This window comes from Podarcis gaigeae (genome assembly GCF_964106915.1).
Source record: "Podarcis gaigeae genome assembly, chromosome: 17".
In the NCBI taxonomy this organism is placed as follows: Eukaryota; Metazoa; Chordata; class Lepidosauria; order Squamata; family Lacertidae; genus Podarcis; species Podarcis gaigeae.
Window position 1 is genome coordinate 11,036,631 of NC_139694.1, and position 24,267 is coordinate 11,060,897.

Sequence of the window (24,267 nt, forward strand, 5' to 3'; positions counted from 1 at the left end):
TTATCAGTCACAGTTGCTAACATGACAGGCAAATTCCCTGACAAATTGGTACAACAAAGCATGGCAAAGAGCACTTGGGGAAAAATTTAATAATAAAATAAAACTGGCACAAGGTTTGAAGCACACAAAAGGGACACAGATGGTGCTGTGGGTTAAACCACCAAGCCTAGGACTTGCCGATCAGAAGGTCGGTGGTTTGAATCCCCACAATGGGGTGAGCTCCCATTGCTCGGTCCCTGCTCCTGCCAACCTAGCAGTTCAAAAGCACGTCAAAGTGCAAGTAGATAAATTGGTACAGCTTTTAAAAATGAAAATAGAGCACTCCCCTTACATTATAAAATGTTTTAGTTAACTTAAACTATTTGTTGCCTTAAATGAAAATAAGTAGTCTGGGATAAGAACTTATATCATGCGTTTGTGATTTTGCATGTGTTGCCTAAACACCATCTTCTATGATAGCATTGGATACTTCATTATTAGTCTTTAATATGTGGTTACGTGTGAAAGAATTTAATGAGGGGGTGGAATTAAGGGAAAGGATGGAGATGAGTTGCAAAAGCACTGATCCTTGTGTAAGCACAACTTAGTCAAATACAGCCCTGCTTCTCAAATAACCGACCTCGGAATATTGTCTGCCATCCTAAACTCCTTGGTGAAAGTGTGGGAATTCTAATCTGAAAAGCCATAATAGCAAACACGCAATACTGTGCGCAGACAATTTGTGACATCTGGTATGTTGGTGACTTTTCAGTGGGTGTTCTTGTCAGTGTCACCCCCAAGAGATCTACATTGGCATGCCTGGTCATCTGGCATTTGGATTACCTGAGCTCTGCATTTCCTAATTCATATAGAGTTAGTTCTGTTTGTTGTTTGTTTTCCCCTGGCCCTCAGCTATCAAAGGTTATCTCCCCAGCTGCTCTGCACTTACATAATGTCCAGCAGAACGCTGCTCCAGTCTCTCTGATTATGGATTAGTGTAATAATAATTGTGCATGCAAGACTGTAACAGCTGTGTGCTTTCCAGGGCTAGCACAGATTTCCTGGCTTGTTTTAAAACTACCTAGCAAAGCCGTGTAATCTGCCAGCTCCTCACAAACTGCCGCTCCATCACAGCAGTCCAGCAACTTAAAGGGGAAGAACATTCATCCGGCATCTGTAGCAGGACACCTTGAGCAGAATGATATATCTGCAGACCCTCCAAGCGCCCCTGTTTTCCAGGGACAGCCCTGGATTTACAGCAGCTGCCCTGGTTTCTGATTTGATCCCAGAATGTCCCGCTTTTCCTTAGGACGTCCCTATTTTCATTTGAGAAATGTTGGAGGGTGTGGAGTTATTCAACCCCTGAGTCATCTGGAGGCAGCCCTGTTTAGGGAAGGTTTCAAATGTTTCATGTTGTGCTGTGTTTTTATATACAGTGATACCTCAGGTTAAGAACTTAATTCGTTCCAGAGGTCCATTCTTAACCTGAGGCACCACTTTAGCTAATGGGGCCTCCTGCTGCTGCTGCTGCGCCGCCAGAGCACGATTTCTGTTCTCTTCCTGAAGCAAAGTTCTTAACTCAAAGTACTATTTCTGGGTTAGCAGAGTCTGTAACCTGAAGCGTATGTAACCCAAGGTACCACTGTATGCTGGAAGCCATCCAAATTGGCTGGGGCAACCCAATCAGATGGCCAAGGTATAAATATAATTGTTGTTGTTCCTGCTGCTGCTGAATAGGATGTCCCTATTCTCATCAGAGAAATGTTGGAGGGTATGCATCTGCCCCAAACATAACCTGGTCAGGGGTACAAAATGTCATGCTCAATATTAAATCAGAGGTAGGCAATATGATGCCCTCTGGATGTTGTGTAGACGACTACTGCCTCTGTCCTTGTCAGTATGGCCAACAGCCCAGGATGGTAGGAGTTGAAATCTGCTGCATCTGGAGGCGTTGTGGCTGTTCATTGTGTTAAATTAGGCGATGCTTTCTTCTGAGCTTGGAACAATCATATGTTTTCATTGATATATCTACTGCATACGACACAGCGGTAGATATATCAGCTTGGAACAATCATATGTTTTCATTGATATATCTACTGCATACGACACAGCGGTAGATATATCAGCTTGGAACAATCATATGTTTTCATTGATATATCTACTGCATACGACACAGCGGTAGATATATCAGCTTGTGGGAACAGCCTGATGAGTGGCTTTTACCCAGGTTGCTGTCATTGTTCTTCTTGCAGCAGCTACATGCACACACTCCAGGTGGAGCCGCCATGTATGAGGCCTCCAAATGAACGATACCCAGATGTGGTTCCAGCATGCTTACTTGCATGACCATGAGCACATAGCCCAGGGGAAGCCAACGGGGCGGCCTCTAGATATTTTGAACTACAGCTCCTAACAGCCCCAGCCAGTCAGGATTTAGGCATGATGGGAATTCTAGTCCACAACATCGGATGGGGGTATAACAAGATGTTGGCTCCCCCTTCCATAGCACTTCCATGCTTCTAATGCAACACTGATGCTGAGGTGCCACTTGTGAGAAGCAGAGCCTCTGCACATGAGATTGCCATAGATCCCATGATCTTGCCAACCATGCATAGAGCTGGTCCTCACAAATGCTAGATTGCTTCCTGGCTGCAACCTCCAAATACCCCTAAGGGCTCTTTCAACACGAATTGGCGCCTGGAGGGGAAAAAACATTGGGTCTGTGGTCTTACGAATTGTGATGATGGTGCAAGTTCTGGGCTGTAGCTATTTGATCCACGAGGACTCGTGTTGTTGTTTTTTTGCAACTGCAGTAATAGCCATACCTAGCATTTCTACCTTGGGTTTTAAGTGTCCCTTCCACAAGGTAGGCCAGTGTTTACAACCCTCCATATTGCAGATGAAGCGGCTGAGGCTGAAGCATAAGCCCATACCAGACATGAGTCTGTGTAGGAATTAATTATACCACATTGCAGTGCAATGGTATAGTTAGGTGATTCCAGACTTAGGCTCTGGGAATTGCAGCTCTGTGAAGGGAACAGGGGTCTCCCAGCAACTCTCAGCACCTTTAACCAACCACGCTTTCCAGGATTCAGTGGGAGAAGTCATGACTATTTAAAGTGGTATGATACTGCTGTAAATGTATCATGTAGATGGGGCCTTTAATAGTCTTACAGCACCCCACCTCTTTAGATAGAAATATGTTTTTCTCCATGGACCATAAAGAAGGCTGATCGCCGAAGAATTGATGCTTTTGAATTATGGTGCTGGAGGAGACTCTTGAGAGTCCCACGGACTGCAAGAAGATCCAACCTCTCCATTCTGAAGGAAATCAGCCCTGAGTGCTCACTGGAAAGACAGATCCTGAAGTTGAGGCTCCAGTACTTTGGCCACCTCATGAGAAGAGAAGACTCCCTGGAAAAGACCCTGATGTTGGGAAAGATGGAGGTCACAAGGAGAAGGGGACGACAGAGGACGAGATGGTTGGATAGTGTTTTCGAGGTTACCAGCATGAGTTTGACCAAACTGCGGGAGGCAGTGGAGGACAGAGGTGCCTGGCGTTCTCTGGTCCATGGGGTCACGAAGAGTCAGACACGACTAAACGACTAAACAACAAAACAACAACTTGTTTTTCTCCACTTGGAAATCAAAATGTGGTGAGCCACCCCTTGGGGCATTTGGGCTCTAAGCCTACTCATTCTGCTAAGTAAGTGCTTGCTCCAAAGTCCTGCCCTGATGACATCACTGTTGCGGTGATGGGCTCTGCCCCTACACCCACCCACCATGTTCTCCATGTTAGTTTTATCGAAACAGTTCTACAAGCGGACACCTGTCTATTCATAGGCACTCCTCTGTGCATTCCTGCCTAGACTTTCTTTTCAGACACTGGGCTTGTTCATATGCTACACTGAACAAAGGCACAAGCTGTCTCTACTGCACATGTACAAGTGCTTTTGTGGAAAGGTGTACACCTGCTGATTTATTCACAGAGTGCACACAGAGACCAACCCTCCAACACTTCTCTGATGAAAACAGGGATGTCCCATTCCATAATGATAATTTTACCATTTATACCCCACAGATCTTACTGGGTTGCCTCTGCACAGCTTTCAACATATATAAAAACATAATAAAACATTTTAAAAAAACCTTCCCTATACAGGGTTGCCTTCAAATGGCTTAGGGGGTCAGATAACTCCATACCCTTCAACATTTCTCCAATGGAAATTGGAACGTACTAGGGAAAGTTGGGACATTCCGGGATCAAATCGGAAACCAAGACAGCTGCTGTAAATCTGGGACTGGAAAATCTGGAATATAGGAACACTTGGAGGGTCTGAGAGACCGTATGTTCATTGAAGGTCACATGTGAATAATTGTACAATGTACCACTTGTGTATACATTGTGGTTCATACGGAGATGAACCATGAGGGTCACCATCTACAACATCAAATCCCTCACCTATGTACATTCATATGTATACATAGTTTCTGGAAACAGATGCAGCCTAAAGTCATTCATTGAGTTTGTCATGGGAGTGACCTTTGAATGAGAGACTTCCCGCTCTGAGCCGCTATACCAACTGAGCTCTCATGAAACTCATCCAGCCAGGGTATTATTGGTGGGAACTGGACCAAATATTAACAATATGATAAAAACAGCACCAACATAACAAATGAAAAATAGATGACCCCCACAAAGGTGCTGGGTGCATGGCTGCCGCCTTTTAAAACACCCACCCAGTATGCAGAAATTAAGCAGGTGTAGGAATTGTACAAATATTTGACAAAATAGCCAAAGCCATTACAAAAAAATAAAATACATAAAGCAGAATGAAATCAGAAACATGATGGGCAGAAATGGAAGCAGGTGTAGCTTTCTCCATCCCCTCAATCTCCCTGTTGGGAAAAGCTACCCTTGCTTCCATTTCTGCCTGCCACATCTGCATCAGCACGGAAACTGAGCCAGCGCTAAAGTTGGCAACTTGGTTTGAGCCACACACTGCCCACCATATCTCCGCAGCCAAAATGAAACACCGGGGAGTTTTAAAAGGTAGATTCCTGAGTCAGATCAACACTGCAGCACTGCACAAGTCTCCGAGCCGTACTTGGGAACTGCCTTCTGCACTATGCAGCCAGTCTCTGCTGTGCAGTCCTCTCTCTCTCTCTCTCTCTCTCTCTCTCTCTCTCTCTCATTCACACACACACACACACACTTTTGTGAAATGTGAGGAGTCACCTGATGTCCGTCAATGTTGTCTCCTCTTAAAGAGCAGGCAGTAAAACTCTTCCTTCTATGGAAGATTCCCTCCCTCTCTCAAAGGATGGCACGTTTATTTAAAACCATCATCTGTATATGGCTGCAGCTTGGGGTGCTAAACTGAACTACTTATTGCAGCACTGAAGATCTGAGGGACTTATTCACCTCCCCATCATCTTCTTCTTTCTTTCTTTCCTCTCTTGGAGGAGAGAGCATCTGTGCTCGTCGGACAATGCTTTCTCAGAAATGCTTGGGGTTTCTTTATTTCACTTTCTATCTGTGGGCAAACGTGTTATTCATCCTCCTTCAAGGTAAGTTGCTTTTATCTTGTGTCTCTCTCCTCACCCCCCAGCCTGCCCTATATTTCTCTTTAGACATTTATAATGCTGGCGATTAATCCTTTTGAATCCAGCTCAAAAGAAAAGATTGTTGTATGCGTGCTTTTTATTATTTGGAATGCTAGGTAGGTGACCCAAATACTTGGTTAAAGAGGCAGCTGTATTTATGAATGCAAAGTATGAGGTTTCTATATTCTATAATCTAGTTTAATTGAAGTGGGGGAGATGTATCTATCTGGAAATAAGTTTGTTTATTTGTTATTTAATGTTACACTTCTACCCCCATCTTTTCTTCAAGGTGGGGTACACACTCTTTTATCTTCACAACAACCCTGTGAGGGTTAGGCAGAGATTCTGTCGCAAAATACCAGTGGCTATTTCAAAAGACGAAGTGGTTTTGTTTTGCGAGGGATTCTTGGCCTCTGTTTCTTCCACACAGACTGGACATAGGAATCTAATCATTTGTTCATTTAGTTCAGTATTGCCAGCACTGGCTGGCAGCTGCTCTCCAGGGTTTCACTCAGGGGACACTGCCGGAAGATGGTAGGGGTTGAACCCTGACCTTCTACACACAAACCAGATGTTCTAACCACTAAGCTGCTGCTAGAGAGGTGCAAGCCTATGCACACCTCCTTGAGAGTAAACCCTATTAAACTCAGCAGAACTTACCTTTGAGCAAGGCTGCGTGGCATCTGACTGCAAATGGCACTTTGTGGATCGGGGCCGCCTGGCAAGAGAAAGGGGAGGACAAGGACCAAGGGGGGGGGGGGGAAACAGACAGATTCTCATACCAAAGTGCTACAGTTTCTTCGCAAACTGTTGTCGAGTCATGCTTGCCAAAACATGCAAGGCCCTCTTTTTGAGGCTGAATTTAAGACGAAGATCAATGCCGTTCTCACAGTTAGGGGGGCCCGATCTTGCTTCTCTGCCTTTAACAAAAACAGTGATGTGCACAAAAAATAACCTGGCAATGAAATGGGTAATGGAAAAGACTTTGCCTGCTTAATTTGATCAAGTCAGGCTGCTGTTGAAAACTTAGGACCAAGACTGGGTTTTTTTAAAGCAACACTGAAATGTCAGCAAACCCACTTACAGCTCATTACAGTCGTCAACAGGCTCATCACAGCTATCTGCCAATCACCCATTCCCACCACCCTTCTGAGTAACACCCCTCCCCACCTTCTCACTATATAGAGGGGTCTGGTGACTTCTGTTTCAGTGTATCTGAAGAAGTGTGCATGCACATGAAAGCTCATACCAAGAACTAACTTAGTTGGTCTTTAAGGTGCTACTGGAAGGAATTTTTTTATTTTGTTTTGACTATGGCAGACCAACACGGCTACCTATCTGTAACTAGCTCATGCTTGTTAGCCAGCAATTCCCAAACTTTTTTTTTTTTTTTTGCTACAGAGGCTGAGACTCAAGAAGTTGAGTTGTCAGCATTCTCACCACCCTCTCAAGAAAATGTTGTTTGCCTTTAACAGCAGCTTCTTCTCCAGACTATACAGTCATACCTCGGGTTACGAACGCTGTGGGTTGTGTGTTTTCAGGTTGCGGACGGTGCTGAACCCAGAAGTACCAGAACGGGTTACTTCCGAGTTTCAGTGCTCGCGCATGCGCAGAAGCACCAAATGGCATCACGCGCATGCGCAGAAGCGCCGACTCGCATCACGCGTGTGTGCTGACGCAGCGATTCAGGCTGCTAATGCTGCGGGTTGCGAACGCGCCTCCCGCACGGGTCACATTCGCAACCCGAGGTATGACCCCAAATATTTGGCCTGCTCCTGTGTCTTCCAAAGTACCATAATGTACAGAAACCAGCAGGTGAAGCTTTTCTCAGCATGGAGATAGGCATTTACCCTTTTCAGATATGGTATTAACATGCTGAGGGGCAGTGAGGCAGCATTATATGGGCACCTAACTTCAATGCATACAGTTATAGGTGCAGAAGCACTTTCAGACCTTCTAAGGACTTACACAGAGGCCAGATACAAACATCCTTACTCTCCCTCTCCATGCGTTCATATAACATCTGAATAAAGTTACAGTCTCACTTGCTAATATGATGATAGCTGCCTCTTGGGGTTGTTTTTTTCCTAAATGGAAAGGTGGGGTGGGTGTTTCCCAAATAAATAATGTTACAAAAGTTGGGTGCCTCCCCCTCTCTCTCTGCCAAACAGTGGCAAGAGCCTATGGGGTTCCAGGCATTCACTCAAGGTCTGTGGTCCTTTGGAAAACTGAGACATGGCGGAGGCTGCCGTAGCTTTAAGAAATATGGTTTATTCACCAATTTGCACCTTCAGTCTGCATGGAGGGAGTCCGGATCTTACAGCATGGTCATTTCAAGAGGGACTTGTACCACACAGCCCTGCACCCATAGAGTCCAAGGAATCTCTCCCAGCCAGCCTTCAGCCAGCCTGCCCAAGATGGATCCCAGTCCTTCTTCCTTCTTCTTCCTGCCAACAACTCTTGCTCAAGACTTTCTTTTCCTGTCACCTCACACCCAGTTACCTTGGCAACCTTCCAAACCCCCAGTCTCTGCTCACACCTCATGGCAAAGGGGAAGGGCAGTTCTCTTGCATTGCCAATGGTTCTCAATGGCCCTGTATTGTTCCTTAATGGCCCTAGCTTGGCCAAGTCATTTTGTACAGGCTAGCCCAGTAATTCCTCTGCAGCTTGTATTTCTCCCTTCACATGCCAAATGGTCAATAAATAATATTCCTGATAAAAGCACAGGAGCCAGTGCCAGTAGAGCAGTTGGCTCTCCCATTTGCAAGTGAAGGAGGTGTTCCTTCAGTTAAACAGGCCTTGAGGCATGTAGGGCTTTAAGGATAAGGCTGGATCGATGTGTGCTCCCAGACTGACTGATCCATGAGAAGGAATGCAAACCTATCCAGGACAGTTTGCCTACCATTTCTCCAAACAAACGAAACCACCCAACATGCAACATCATCGGATGATACTGCTTCTGAGTAATCCATAGGCATGTGTGAACCCCGGGCAGTGCCGGATTTACGTATAAGCTAAACAAGCTATAGCTTAGGGCCCCACTCTCTTGGGAGCCCCCCAAAAACTTAAAGAAAAAAACTGGGTGTACATTTCCAAAATATAAGATAAAAACAAATAAAATAAAACCTACATAGAGCAAGAGTGTTTTGTGTTGTGAAGGCTCCTATGATGTAAGTAATGGGCCCCGCCTGCTAGCCTGCTCCCTAAAGTATCACTGGTTTGCTCATTTCTATATCAATTAAAAGTAAAGGTAAAGGGACACCTGACCATTAGGTCCAGTTGTGACCGACTCTGGGGTTGCGGCACTCATCTCGCTTTATTGGCCGAGGGAGCCGGCGTACAGCTTCCGGGTCATGTGGTCAGCATGACTAAGCCGCTTCTGGCAAACCAGAGCAGCGCACGGAAAGGCCGTTTACCTTCCCGCCGGAGCGGTACCTATTTATCTACTTGCACTTTGACGTGCTTTCGAACTGCTAAGTTGGCAGGAGCAGGGACTGAGCAACGGGAGCTCACCCCGTCGCAGGGATTTGAACTGACGACCTTCTGATCAGCAAGCCCTAGGCTCTGTGGTTTAACCCACAGTGCCACCTGTGTCCCTCTATATCAATTACTTTGATTAAATACATATTTTGTTATGTGCAAATGGCTTTAGATACCGATTACGTCCATAAATTACTATATAGCATGTATTCAACACAAAAACAGAGACAATTTGTTGTTGAGAAAGGACAGCTGGACATATAAAGGGCCCCATTACCTTCAGTAGCTTAGGGCCTCATCAAACCTAAATCCGATCCTGACCCCAGGCCACAGTTTAGTCAACCACGCCCATTGTGTTGCCAGTGTTATCGATCGTGATACTGTCACACATAAGAATCCTTGGCCAGCCCTGTTGCCATGAATCCAGTTGTGTTTGTGTGTGACAGACAGGTGCTCGCCAGGACCAAATCTCTCTGCTGCAGAATAATTCAGTGGCTTATCAGGCATTAATTCAGCATGCAGCAGTTGGTATTGTAATGTGATTAAAACCTTTAAAGGGTATGAATGAATATTCAAATGTCTGAAGGCTTATCTTTTATTATTATTATTCCACTTTCTTGCCCCGTGTTCAGTGACTTCTTCCTTCTGCTATTTCCTTCCCTAGATGGCTTGGCATGCAAATCTGAAGAAAGGCTGTTTCACAAACTCTTCTCCCGTTACAACCAGTACATCAGACCTGTGGAAAACGTGTCAGATCCAGTTACAGTGTATTTTGAAGTGGCAATTACACAGCTTGCAAATGTGGTAAGGCTAAATGCGCAGTGCCGGCCAGATAGTTAGGTGCTGTGCAATCCAAACTTTCTGGTCATAGAAGACTCACCCTTACCCAGGGGCTCCAGCACATAGATGAAAACCCTGGATGTGCAGTGCTCAGTTTGCTGGAGAATTTTCTCCATTCCCATCTTTGTGGTTCACGAAGTGCTCCATGTGTGCAATGGATCAGTTGAATTTTTCAACATTAAAAAATGATGGGTGCTAAAAAGTTGTAGCATGATTTGGGAATTCCAAAGAAATTTTGCTTAAATTAATATAGCTTAGTAATCATAGAATCATAGAAGAGTTGGAAGAGACCACAAGGGCCATCGAGTCCAACCCCCTGACAAGCAGGAAACACCATCAGAGCACTCCTGACATATGGTTGTCAAGCCTCTGCTTAAAGACCTCCAAAGAAGGAGACTCCACCACACTCCTTGGCAGCAAATTCCACTGTCAAACAGCTCTTACTGTAATAGATTATTTATTTTTATTTATACCCCGCCCACCTGGCTAGGTTTCCCCAGCCACTCTGGGTGGCTTAGTTTTGCTTGGTGTGTGTAGAATTGCATAGAAATCATTAAAATCATCCTGGAGAGAAGGAGGAGGGCCAGGAGAAATGAGGCCAGCTGCTGAATCCCGAAAATCTCCTCCTGCTGCTGTGGTCAGTTCCCCTCCCACTCCCTGGTCTCCCAGAACACACAAGGGAAACAAAAAGAGGTATGGTTCCCATACATCCAGATTTTCCCAGACATACCCGGAATACCGCAGTCGGAAGCAGTGTCCGGGTGGAAATCGGGAAAATGTCCGGGGAAATCTGGACATATATCGACCCATGTCGGCAGTGTTGTTTTTGCTGATTTTTCCTTAAAAATAGCTCAAAAATGTCTTTGTTTTTCCTTTTGCAATTTTGCCAAAAAGGCTCAGCAACTTTTGTGTCCGGATTTTCACTTTTTGAAATACAGTGGTACCTCAGGTTAAGTACTTAATTCGTTCCGGAGGTCCGTTCTTAACCTGAAACTGTTCTTAACCTGAAGCACCACTTTAGCTAATGGGGCCTCCTGCTGCCACCGCACCGCTGCTGCTCGATTTTTGTTCTCATTCTGAAGCAAAGTTCTTAACCTGAGGTACTATTTCTGGGTTAGTGGAGTCTGTAACCTGAAGCGTCTGTGACCTGGATCGTATGTAACCCAAGGTACCACTGTATGGCAAGCCTAAAAGAGCAGAGAGATTGGTTGCATGCATATGCAGTCTATTATTGCTGGGGGGACGGACCCTGAAGAGGCAGCTGTGGGAAGGCAGGGACCTTCAGCCTTGCAATTGCCTCATTGGGGGCAAGACCTACTGGGAAGAGTTGATGAGATCAGTAGACCTGCACTGCCTTTGTTTTCTTTGAATAGTTAACTTCACTGACACCATCTTTCTTATCGCTGACCTACACCTGACTCAGGATCTTGACAGATATAGAAAAGGAGGAGGTTATCATACATGTTAAGAGCATAACACCTGCCTTGCTGGATCAATCCAAAAGTCTGCCTAGTCCTGCATCCTGCATCCAACAGTAACTAGCCAGATACCTTTGCCAGTTCCCAAGCATGTCCTGAAGGCAACAGAAAAACTTTGTGGGTACCCAGAGTTTAGAGATATATTGCCTCTGAAAATGGCATGGCTAATGATGGTGTAGTGGTTAAGAGTGGCGGACTCGTAATCTGGTGAACCGGGTTGGCTTCCCCGCTCCTCTGCATGCATCTGCTGGCCTTGGGCTAGTCACACTCCTCTGAAGTCTCTCAGCCTCACTCACCTAACAGAGTGTTTGTTGTGGGGGAGGAAGGGAAAGGAGAATGTTAGCCGCTTTGAGACTCCTTAAGGGGAGTGAAAGATGGGATATCAAGTCCAAACTCTTCTTCTTGATAATAGACCTACCCTCCACAAATGTGCCTGATCTCTCCTGCCTGCAATCAGGAGGGCCCATGGAAGCCTCCGAGATTGCTTCCCATACCTCCGTCTGCACCCTAAGAGAATGTGTGAAGCAGCCCCATGATACAACTGTAGGAGTAAATCATTTGCCCTCTTCTGTCTCTAGGATGAAGTCAATCAGATTATGGAAACCAATCTATGGCTGCGACATGTAAGTGGATATTTGTGCGCTAGGGTGTATTTCACAATAGTGCTGGGCTTCAAAGTTATGGTTGGGATGGCTCCAAAACAGTTCCTGGGATGAGGAAGCAGGAATCTATTGTGAGGGGGGATCTTGCTGTCACAACATCCATAGTATTACCACTCATAGATTACTGTGGTGTTTATTATTATCACTATTATTTTGGTTTATTATCTGTCCTACACCCAAGGGTCCCAGTATGAGTTACAAAAATTTGAAATACAGTCTGTGAGCCACCCTGAGTTCTTATGATAAAGAGCTGTATATTAATCAAATAAATTATTATTATTATTATTATTATTATTATTATTATTATTATTATTACTATTATTATTATTATTAACTGATTTTATTATTTATGGTATATCCTTGTTGTATACTGCTTAGACACTATGGTATAAAGTGGTATATAAATTATTAAAATAGAATAAAACTAAATAAAAATATATGAAGTTATTCTATTATATCTTCATAACAATAATAATATAATTTATTGTTTACACCCCGCCCATCTGGCTGGGTTTCCCCAGCCACTTTAGGCGGCTCTCAACAGAATGTTAAAAATACGATAAAACTTCAAACATTAAAAACTTCCCTAAACAGGGTTGCCTTCAGATGTCTTCTAAAAGTCTGATAGTTGTTTATTTCCTTGACATCTGATGGGTGCGTGTTCCACAGGGCGGGCGCCACTGCCAGGAAGGCCCTCTGTCTGGATGTCTAACACTGTTGTCTAAGGCAACACAGTGACATTCATGTTCAAGTGGTGTTTGAGCAGAAGAAGAGCTTGCTGCATCAGGCCACTAGCTCATCAAGTCCAGCATCTTGTTCTCAAAGTGGCCAACCAGATGCCTGTGGGGATAACCGAAAGCAGGACCTAAGTGCAGCAGCACTTGGCCCACCTGTGATTCCCGGCAAATAGCATTCAGAGACAGTGGAGGTAGAACATAGCCATCATGCCCAAAATCCAATCTCAAACATAGCCAGCATGCCCAAAATCCAATCTCAAACATAGCCAGCATGCCCAAAATCCAATCTCAAACATAGCCATCATGCCCAAAATCCACTCTTGCTAAACAAAGAGGCTTTGGGTGAAGGAAGAAATATCTACAAAAGCCCTGAAAATCAAGCTGCAGGTGAAGGGTGAATTTTCTAGGATCCAAAAACTAGTTTTTTCTCTCTTTTAGATTTGGAACGACTACAAACTGCGGTGGAATCCAATGGAATACGAAGGGATTGAGTTTATCCGTGTGCCAGCGGATAAAATATGGAAACCTGATATTGTGTTATACAACAAGTATGAACTCTAGTTCCTCATCATTTTACAGCTTTAAATATATATATATATATATATATATATATATATATATATATATATATATATGCAGGTTTTGGTGTCCTCGGGTGTCTTCCCGTGTAAAAGTTGGGGTGTCTAGGCGACGTTTCGACGAGGTCTCACTCGTCATCTTCAGGCTGGTGCTTTCGGCTTCTTGTTACTGGAACAGAGCGGGATCTCAATGTTTGAGTTCCTATAAATACTGTAGAGGGGGTGTGGTGTCTAGCCTCCAATGTTCTGGGCAGAGAGGAAGTTCCCAGGCTAGTGTGCCTTTTCTTCTTTTGTTCCTTAATTACTTGAGAGATACCTTGAGTGATTTCTTGAGTGATATCCTGAGTACCACTTAGGTGGGTCATTAGGTGTGGATTAGTTGCTAAAGTCTTTGTGTCTTGACCTCTTGAACTTTGTGAAGAGTTTTCCTGAGAAGATGGCTGTATTGCACTTAGTTGTGCTTTGGCTTGGCTTCGTGTATAGGGGCGAGCTGTGGTTTTGTGGCTTGTGTCAGCCAGATCTGTGTAGGGATTGCAGCCATCTTCTCAGGAAAACTCTTCACAAAGTTCAAGAGGTCAAGACACAAAGACTTTAGCAACTAATCCACACCTAATGACCCACCTAAGTGGTACTCAGGATATCACTCAAGAAATCACTCAAGGTATCTCTCAAGTAATTAAGGAACAAAAGAAGAAAAGGCACACTAGCCTGGGAACTTCCTCTCTGCCCAGAACATTGGAGGCTAGACACCACACCCCCTCTACAGTATTTATAGGAACTCAAACATTGAGATCCCGCTCTGTTCCAGTAACAAGAAGCCGAAAGCACCAGCCTGAAGATGACGAGTGAGACCTCGTCGAAACGTCGCCTAGACACCCCAACTTTTACACGGGAAGACACCCGAGGACACCAAAACCTGCATTCCTGTACCCGTGAAAATCTACGAAAGCACATATATATATATATATATATATATATATATATGCAGGTTTTGGTGTCCTCGGGTGTCTTCCCGTGTAAAAGTTGGGGTGTCTAGGCGACGTTTCGACGAGGTCTCACTCGTCATCTTCATCTTGTCAGCTGGAAGGTTTCCTCCCCGTAGAGGTAAGATATTTGCTTTCGTAGATTTTCACGGGTACAGGAATGCAGGTTTTGGTGTCCTCGGGTGTCTTCCCGTGTAAAAGTTGGGGTGTCTAGGCGACGTTTCGACGAGGTCTCACTCGTCATCTTGAAGATGACGAGTGAGACCTCGTCGAAACGTCGCCTAGACACCCCAACTTTTACACGGGAAGACACCCGAGGACACCAAAACCTGCATTCCTGTACCCGTGAAAATCTACGAAAGCATATATATATATATATATATATATATATATAATCAAAACCAAACCAAATCCTTCTGTATTAAAATTGCATGGTACAACTTAAGACTGCCTTGTGTTTGCATTTCCAGTGCCGTTGGAGATTTCCAGGTCGAAGGGCGGACCAAAGCTCTTCTCAAATATGATGGTACCATCACATGGACGCCACCCGCCATCTTTAAAAGCTCCTGCCCCATGGATATTACTTTCTTCCCCTTCGATCACCAAAACTGCTCCCTGAAATTTGGGTCGTGGACTTACGACAAAGCTAAAATTGACCTTCTAATTGTTGGCTCCAAAGTGGATATGAACGACCTTTGGGAGAATAACGAATGGGAAATAGTTGATGCTTCTGGCTATAAACACGATATCAAGTACAACTGCTGTGAGGAGATCTACACCGACATCACCTACTCGTTTTATATCCGAAGGCTGCCCATGTTCTACACCATTAATCTGATCATCCCCTGCCTATTCATTTCATTCCTGACTGTACTGGTTTTCTACCTTCCATCTGACTGTGGAGAGAAAGTGACCCTTTGCATCTCTGTCCTACTTTCTTTGACCGTGTTCCTGTTGGTAATCACAGAAACAATCCCCTCTACCTCTCTGGTAATCCCTCTGGTAGGAGAATACCTGCTGTTCACCATGATATTTGTGACTCTCTCTATCGTTGTCACGGTCTTTGTACTGAACATCCACTACAGGACTCCGATGACTCACACAATGCCCAAGTGGGTGAAAACCGTTTTCCTCCGTCTCCTGCCCAAAGTCCTGATGATGAAGAGACCTGTCCAGAAACACATCGAAGCCCAGCCTAAGAAAACCAAGAAAAATGGTGCCGCTAAATCCAGCAAGCAAAAGGCCGATGACCCAGGGGAAGCGAAAGTCTACGGCGAGCACAGATGCTGCCACTGCGACAAACCCAGTGAACCGTCCACGGGTAAGAAAAGGAGACCAAGCCACCAGTCGGCTAAATGGGGGGCTGAGCAAGCAGAATACTCCCCTGAGGTCAAAGAAGTAATTAGCAGTGTCCAGTTCATCGCAGAAAACATGAGGAGTCAGAATGAGACCAAAGAGGTAAGCGTTCTGGTGTCTTGAGAATGAATTTGTATCTGAGAACCAGCAGCTGAGTTATAGAGGTCAGTCTTCCCCAACACAGTGCCCTCCAGCTGTTGCTATAACTATAACTTCCATCATGCTTGACCATCAGCCAGGGTGGCTGTGTCTGATGGGAGTTATAGTCCAACAACAGCTGGACAGCACCTGGTATTGGTCAAAAGTCCTCAAAAGTCCACAGTATACCTGAAGGAGCATCTCCACCCCCATCGTTCAGCCCGAACATTGAAGTCCAGCTCTGAGGGCCTTCTGGTGGTTCCCTCACTGTGAGAAGTGAGGTTACAGGGAACCAGGCAGAGGGTCTTCTCAGTAGTGGTGCCCGCCCTGTGGAATGCCCTCCCATCAGATGTCAAGGAAATAAACAACTATCTGACTTTTAGAAGACATCTGAAGGCAGCCCTGTTTAGAGAAGTTTTTAATGTTTGATATTTTATTGCGTTTTTAATATTATTTTGGGAGCCACTGAGATGGGTGGTGTATAAATAAATTATTATTGTTATCACCATCATCATCATCATCAATAAATTTGGTGCATAACACAAGCAGTGGCAGAAGGCTCAAGACCTTGATTGGTGCTGGCCCTGGTGCCATGTAAGTTCTCAGGGCGTCAGTAAGGAAAATGGTGAAGGCCTTTTTCCAGAACAAACAGTGACACTCCCTGAAATGAAAAGCAGCTCCTTCTGAACTCCAGTGTAGCTCTGTAGAACTCCAGAAGAGAGGGGAAGCATTGCTAAATGGGTACATGCCCAGTGTCACACTGGTGAGCAGGCACCAATGTCAGCAGAAAGGGTAGTTCCTCAGCGGAATGAGGCTTAAGGGGTGCTGTCTCTGGGGATTTTGGATCAGGGGCCCCTGGTCCAAGGGGCACCTGACTGACAGACTCTGGCTTGGTGCCGGGGCCTAGTCCTGAATTTAGAGCACCTCCACAGTTTGCACCAGTGGTGTACCTGATCCAGTTGATTCTTAGGAACATGGGAAGCTGGCTAATGCTTGTTAGCAGAGGCACTTAAATAAAGCTGATGGAGGCTGTGTACACACACACACAGAGAGAGAGAGAGAGAGAGAGAGAGAGAGAGAGAGAGAGAATCCTGGGAACAATACCAAGTCAGGCCATTGGTCCATCTAGGTCAATATTATCTATGTTGACTGGTAGCAGTTCTCCAAGGGTTCAGATATGAGTCTTTTCCCAGACCTACCTCATAACCTCCAACATTTCTCTGATGAAAATAGGGACGTCCTGTTCCATTATTGTTATCATCATCATCATCATCATTAATACCCCACCCATCTGACCAGGTTGCCCCAGACACTTTGGACGGCTTCCAACATACATAAAGACATAATAAAACATTAAACATTACAAAAAGCTTCCCTCTACAGGGCTGCCTTCAGATGTCTTCTAAAGGTTGTATAGTTACTTATTTCCTTGGCTTGGGACTCACTTAACTCAATACCCTCCAACATTTCTCCAATGAAAATAGGGACGTCCCAAGGGAAAGCGGGACATTCCAGGATCAAATCAGAAACCAGGATAGCTTCTGTAAATCTGGGACTGTCCCTGGAAAATAAGGACACTTGGAGGGTCTGCTACCTGTTCATGCTGCGGGTTGACCCTGGGAGCTTCTGTATGACAAGCAGACGTGCCGTGACTGAACTACAGCCCTTTCCCTTCTTCCTCAGAGTCCTGGCTGTCGCTGATTTCCAGGCTCATGTCATTACAGTAGTCTTCCAGTGTCTAAGAACTGCTGCCGCCATTTATTTTACCTCAGAGCCCTTGCTATAATATGAAGGTGCTTCCATCTCCCACCTTCCCCAGATCCCATCTGTCTTGTGTACTTAGGCTAGAAGCATTTTGGCGTCTTTCTGAGAACGTGGCAGCACAACGGGGATGTTAATCTCAGTAGGATCCTTGAACAGCTGTTGTAATGTAAATAATGTAATTACTATGGGAGCTGTTGAGGGAAGAAAGCTCCCTACGGTTTCAACAGAAATGAAGGCTGCACCTCAGGGAACAAGCCTGTGATTTTATGTGGGCAGCACTGCAATGGTTATCCATACCAGGAAAGCTTTTCCATTTTAGAAAGGAAAAAGCATCTAATGCAAGTGCGAACATGTTCTCTTTTCCTTCAGCCTTCACCCCTGGGCTCTCTGGTCCTCAGGGCTCTTGTGGTCTCCCTAACACAGGGCCCCCTCTCCCCACTGAAATTAGGTTGAAGAAGCATTCTGTTAGTGCCAATAGAATAGGCTGTGTTGTGTGCTTGATTGCAGCATGTGTGTGGTACCCACAATAGTCTCTCTCTGGTTTTGCAAACGGGCCACGGGCCCAGAAAGGTTGGCAACCCCTGTTGTACTGTTGTATTGAAGAGGGATCTGTTGAAGAGAGAAAGAAAGAGAGGGAGAGGGAGAGGGAGAGGGAGAGGGAGAGGGAGAGGGAGAGGGAGGGAGGGAGAGAGAGAGAGAGAGAGAGAGAGAGAGAGAGAGAGAGAATATCCTGGGAACAATACCAAGTCAGGCCATTAGTCCATCTAGGACTAGGTCATGGGTAGGCAAACTAAGGCCCGGGGGCCGGATCCAGCCCAATCGCCTTCTAAATCTGGCCCGTGGACAGTCTGGGAATCAGCGTGTTTTTACAAGAGTAGAATGTGTCCTTTTATTTAAAATGCATCTCTGGGTTATTTGTGGGGCATAGGAATTCGTTCTTTTTTTTTTTTCTTTTCAAAATATAGTGCGGCCCCCCACAAGGTCTGATGGACAGTGGACCAGGCCCCTGCTGAAAAAGTTTGCTGATCCCTGTCTAGGTCAATGTTATCTTTGTTGACTGGCAACAGTTCTCCAAGGGTTCAAATATGAGTCTTTTCCCAGACCTGCCTCATAACCTCCAACATTTCTCTGATGAAAATAGGGATGTCCTATTCCATCAACATCATTTTATTATTTATACCCCACCCATCTGACCAGGTTGCCCCAGACACTCTGGATCTGTCCCTCTGCCTCTTCCCTGTTCCATATGGGCATAACTATTAACAAATTATTAAATAGTCTTATTAAATAGTCACATGACTCACCGTTGGCCCACCTACTCCTCCTGCACCTCTCTTCCAGTGCTAGCACGAGAGGCACTGTCCATTGACTGCGTTTGGCAAGCTTGCAACATTTTGCCCCGGTATGTAGTTACCTGCACACTGGGATAATGCCACTTTGCCAGGCTTGAGGTGAAAAAAACAGTGCCTTTTTGATATCAGCAACCATTGTACCAATCTCCAGCTTCATCTCATACCTATTTGTATGTCTAGCAATCCACAAACCCAGTACTAATGACAGGGGCGAAAGACTAGTGTTTAGCAGGTCTAGAAGAAGTGCCCATTTCAGGTTTTAGGGGTCCTTGGGCAAAGTGTCCTCAGTAAATTCCCTCCTTGGGAGCTCTCCACTTCCTTGGCACTCTTTCCACTGCCCAGTCACTCACCTCTCCCTCTAGGCCCAGTTTGTACCACTTTCCGGAGGGAAAGGAAAAAACTTGCAGCAGCTCCTCCTCCTCCCCCTCTATCCTCTCGCTGCTTGCTCACTTTGAGTGGGCAGGTGAACAAGCAGAAGCAGCAAGAAGGTGGAGTAGCAGGTCTAGGAAGCTCTGGGATTAAGCAGTCAACCACTGCTAGGAATGGGTTTCAGCAGGTCTCTGGCATTGCCAATCCCTATACACTGGCCATCCTGGAAGCAAAGGATCAGGTGTGAAGATGGGCACCTAGTGATAAGCAGCAACCAGCAAAACTCCTTCTTAACATTGTGTGGGGATTTTGCTGCTAGTTAAATAACACTGTTTTGTGGGGCCATCTCTGTAAGTAAACAAACGGGAGCAACAGCTTTTAAAAATGGGACTCAGCAATTATGCTAATAGGTTTGCGTATTTAAATGGATAAATATTTCATGCTTAGCAGGGTATCATTTTCTTTGGCATGAAGACACTGAATATGCACTTAGAAGTTCTACAGAAATGGAGGCCCTCGTCCCAGGGTGGTGGTCAATCAATGTAGCCCTATTGAATTCTGTAGAGCTGTGCTGATGCAAGGGAACAAAGGAGCTGTCTTGAAAGGGAGCCAAAAGACAAACATAGGGTTGAACTGGAGCTTTGGGGCCAAGCCTGGATTAACCATTATGCTAAGTAAGCTACAGTGTAGGGTCCCAGCCAGTTTGGGGTCTTTGCCTGTAGTGGAATTACTGGAAAGCTTCCTAATGCAGAGAGAAGATGACCATCTTCCATCTTGCTCTTTCCACTGAGCTCTTTGAAGAGTGCACTGTAATAAAACGGAACAGTAGCTGTACTTCATAGAAGAGGGAAATTGACATTACTGGTAGCCCTGGGAACAAGATAACAGGCAGACATTTTATGACCAAATGGAGGCCTGAAATTCCTGTTGATTTATTGTCCAAAGTTGTTCCAAGGGATCAACACTGTATCTATGTACAGAAACTGGGTTTGCACTGAGATTGTACTGACACACTGCCCAGCTGGAAAATGTCACAATTGAATGGGCAAAACACTTCTTTCAGCAGAACCTCAAACTGATAATGTTTTATTACCTGGGGAAAGCTGAATTGTGTCTAAACCTGGCACATTAAATATGATATGTCTTCTTGTGTGTTTACAGGTGGAAGATGACTGGAAATACGTTGCCATGGTAATTGACAGAGTGTTCCTGTGGGTGTTCATAATTCTCTGTGTATTTGGGACTGCAGGATTATTCCTACAGCCCCTGATAGCAGACACATAATTCACTGACTGTTCAAGTTTTGCTCTACGTGTACCTTTCAGTTTTATATTCAAGTCGTCCTCCTGCAGTAGAATGTCTGCTTTCACCTCAGGTCAAAAGAGCAATGTTTTCTTCTTTATTTCTATTGGCTTTCGCATTTTCCACCCTCAGGGAACCTTGTCCACATTGGCTTGCTCATTGAGGAACCTTTGCACATCTGCTATGGAACCCTGACTTGTTGTAAATGATTCTAGAGTGTGCAGCTCACTCATACCCAATGAGCACTGAGTGGGCTTATTGGCTAGCTCAGCATTCTCCACTGGTGAACAAGAAGTATGTTCTGGAGCACATCAACTGCTCCACTATGGCCGCACATTGCTTCTACACTAGGAACGAACGGTTCCTGGTAAGCTTCCAGGGAACCCTGTTTGAAAATTATTGGACAGAGCTGGTCCACACAATGTAATTAGGCAACATGCCTCATTCTCATCTCTAATAAAAAGTAGATTAGAATTTTTTTTAAATGGCTCATTTGTAGGCTCTTGGTGCATTGTTTCTTTGAAGAAACTAGTTCAAGGTGAGCCAGCTTGAGCAAGCATGGCTATATGATTAGGAGAAAATGTTCCCTGCCACCCTATTTCCACATTTGCAGGCATTTTTCAAAATCCATTGGAGAATCCATTGGAGATGTGTCATCCATCCTCCATGAGAGCTCATCTGCACTTCCGCTTGTGCCAGTTGACCCCCTCCTTTCCAAAGGAAGAACTGCCCTTTAGTGATAGATTGGAACAAATGGCAATCTGGAGAAAACCCAAATTGCCGTTTGCTCTGATTGAGCGCTAAAGAGCAATTTCCCTGCCCCAGGGGAAAGCAATGGGACAAGAGGAAATATGGAGGAGTCCTAACAAAATAAAATAAAGTGTGCTAGTCAGCCTAAGGAAGCTACCCACACAATATTAATTGTTTGTGACTGTTGACTGTTTTGGAATCACGTTCTTCTGTGGTTGTAAACATTGCAAAATGCTTCTGACTGGCCTAACAGGATTCTGAGACGCACTAATGGCATGATTCCTCGGAGGCGAATTATAACCACGAAGCAAAAACCAGTCACGTCTGTTTATGAGCTTTCCCTTAAATGTATGTCCATGTGCTCCTTTTTGTTATGGTTAAGCTTGATATACAGAAGGAATTTTAACTTACTAATTTATTACTCTTGCCAATATTTTCTGAATACCTATTATATCATATGGGGGAAATGGGGGAGGCTCATTCCAGTTCTCCAAGCATTAGGAAGTTCCAAGAGGTGGGTTTGGTTGGGGGTTTTTTAAATGAAGTCAATTTACTGCTGATGGGAAGAGAGCCCTGAAGACTTACAGAAGCCTGCTAATTTGCAAACATGCAAAGAGAGTGTGTTGGAAGGAAGTAGACTCCTAAAGCCAGTGGCGTAGCATGGGGGGTGCAGGGGGGCCGGCCGCACCGGGCGCAACATCTGGGGGTTAGGGTTAGGGGGCGCAAATCCACGGGTTAGGGGATGCAAATTACTTGCATTGCCCCAGGTGCTGACAACCCACGCTACGCCACTGCCTAAAGCAATCGGCAGAACCACTAGTCCTACAAGCCCCCAAAGAGCAGCACAGCTCAAGGCTCCTTCATCATCAGCCAATGGTTGCAAATCACAGCTCACTTACTCAGCCTTGCTCTTTGTGTGCCCAAATTCAAGCCAGTTTATTTTCCCACCAGCAACACACAAGCAGAACAGGTAGACTGTCCATTACAAGAACATCTGCAACTCTCAGCTCCCACAAAGGAAACACCATTGATCATTTCCGACTCTTAGCATGCAAACAAAAGAAGGCTGCCCCTACATGTACGGTATATATTTCTGTGGGAAAGCAGCCCCACATTAGCTTGGTCAATGGCTAGATTCACCTATAGGGACCTATCTTTATTCTATATCCTTGGGGAATATGCATGAGGATGTTATGCAGCAGGACTAGACAGAAAGTAGATTAGAATCTACTGGCAGAATGGGAGTGATTTGCAGTAGGCTGATAACTTTTTAGAAACTCCCATTTAAAAAAAAATAGCAACAGCAAAAAGGTGTCCCCTGCCTCCCCCCCCCCACCCCACCTTGCAAAAGAAAGAAAGAACAATGGTTTTGTTATCTGGTGTGTAGTAACTCAGATGTCAATTCCATACATTATATAGGAAGGCTATCCCTCTCATGGGGTACTGTAGGTAACAGAATCATCCTGTAGGTAATTCTGCAAAGGCCACTGTCCCCACCTACCACCCTGAGTCATTATTTTGTACCTAACTTAACTGGCAGAGAGGGACGCAGGTGACACTGCGGGTTAAACCGCAGAGCCTAGGGCTTGCCAATCAGAAGGTTGGCGGTTTGAATCCCCGCAACGGGGTGAGCTCCTGTTGCTCGGTCCCTGCTTCTGCCAACCTAGCAGTTCAAAAGCACATCAAAGTGCAAGTAGATAAATAGGTACCACTCCTGCGGGAAGGTAAACGGTGCTTCCATGCACTGCTCTGGTTTGCCAGAAGCAGCTTGGTCATGCTGGCCACATGGCCCGAAAGCTGTACACCGGCTCCCTCGGTCAATATAAAGCGAGATGAGCGCCGCAACCCCAGAGTTGTCTGCGACTGGACCTAATGGTCAGGGGTCCCTTTACCCTTTACCTTTAGCTGGCAGATCTTGTGGGGGCCAGAAAAAACATGAAGTAGCTTGTGCATGCCTGAAGTCCTACGATGGTTGCGCTAGACCAGTGTCGGGGACTGATAAGGAGTATAGACAGGGAACAATGTTGTAGTTTGCATCTTACACTCTGCTTATTCTTCCAGTGTAGTTAAAATGACACTAGTACCATTACTTGCTTATGCGGGAGAAACCTGAAATATATTAAGCACGCAATAGGCATCTCTCTATATATTACACACACGGTGGCTGCAATCCAGCACAGACTTAGATATGATAACGAATGGTTTTACACGTGCCTAACAATGTGCTGAGTTTATGGTGACCAATGCAGTTCGGACATTCATGATTTCCTCCATTCTTGGTGTTCGTTGTTTTGTTTGGAATATGTTTGTATTTTTCTACAATATGTCACATATTTAAGTAGCTTCAAATAAAAAAATTAAAAGCAGTTTACTACGTATTCACGTTATTTAAAATAGCTGTGCCGTTTTCTGCTTTAAAATTCTAGGAACGCATTCACACTAACCACTTTTTAAAACATGCAAGCATGGCTGAGATTCACACCCAAAAGGCCATGCTTGCTGGGGCTGATGGAAGTTGTAGTCCAAAATATCTGGAGGGCACCAGGTTAGGGGAGGATGTTATAGGATTATGCACAGTCGGGCTGGAGTGATACCTTTTCCTTAGCTCATAATCAGCCAGTGTTTTGCTGGTTCAATCAGAAAAATTATATTGTGTCAGATAATAGGATGGGTGATACCCACTCTATATGGCTTTCCCCCCCATGGAAACTCCCTGGTTATAAATCTGGAGTACAGTGGTACATCAGGATGCCAACAGGATCCGTTCCGGAGCCCCGTTCACATCCTGAACATAACGTAAGATGCGGCGTGCGCGGGTTGCGTTTCGCCACTTCTGCGCATGCACGTGACGTCATTTTGAGCATCTGCGCATGCACGAGCGGCGAAGCCCGG

General features: G+C 45.2%; 2 protein-coding genes across 2 annotated transcripts in view; one reads left to right on the plus strand and one right to left on the minus strand.

Annotated features, from left to right (window-relative positions):
* The window catches only part of CHRNB3 (cholinergic receptor nicotinic beta 3 subunit), a 69,395-nt gene that overhangs the window by 11,368 nt on the left and 33,760 nt on the right, over positions 1–24,267 (minus strand). The window lies entirely within an intron of this gene.
* CHRNA6 (cholinergic receptor nicotinic alpha 6 subunit) lies at positions 5,001–22,013 on the plus strand. The gene is made up of 6 exons (XM_083719312.1): positions 5,001–5,550; positions 9,731–9,870; positions 11,963–12,007; positions 13,222–13,331; positions 14,815–15,802; positions 20,485–22,013. Exons 1-6 carry the CDS (start codon positions 5,472–5,474, stop codon positions 20,605–20,607), a joined length of 1,485 nt encoding a protein of 494 aa, XP_083575438.1. The 5' UTR covers positions 5,001–5,471; the 3' UTR covers positions 20,608–22,013.

Bases quoted from the DNA above. Each gene is read 5' to 3' on its own strand.
- CHRNA6 (XM_083719312.1), top strand. From the start codon at position 5,472: ATGCTTTCTCAGAAATGCTTGGGGTTTCTTTATTTCACTTTCTATCTG. The intron at 12,008-13,221 runs GTAAGTGGATAT...TCTCTCTTTTAG, and splicing joins CCAATCTATGGCTGCGACAT to ATTTGGAACGACTACAAACT. The intron at 15,803-20,484 runs GTAAGCGTTCTG...GTGTGTTTACAG, and splicing joins GTCAGAATGAGACCAAAGAG to GTGGAAGATGACTGGAAATA.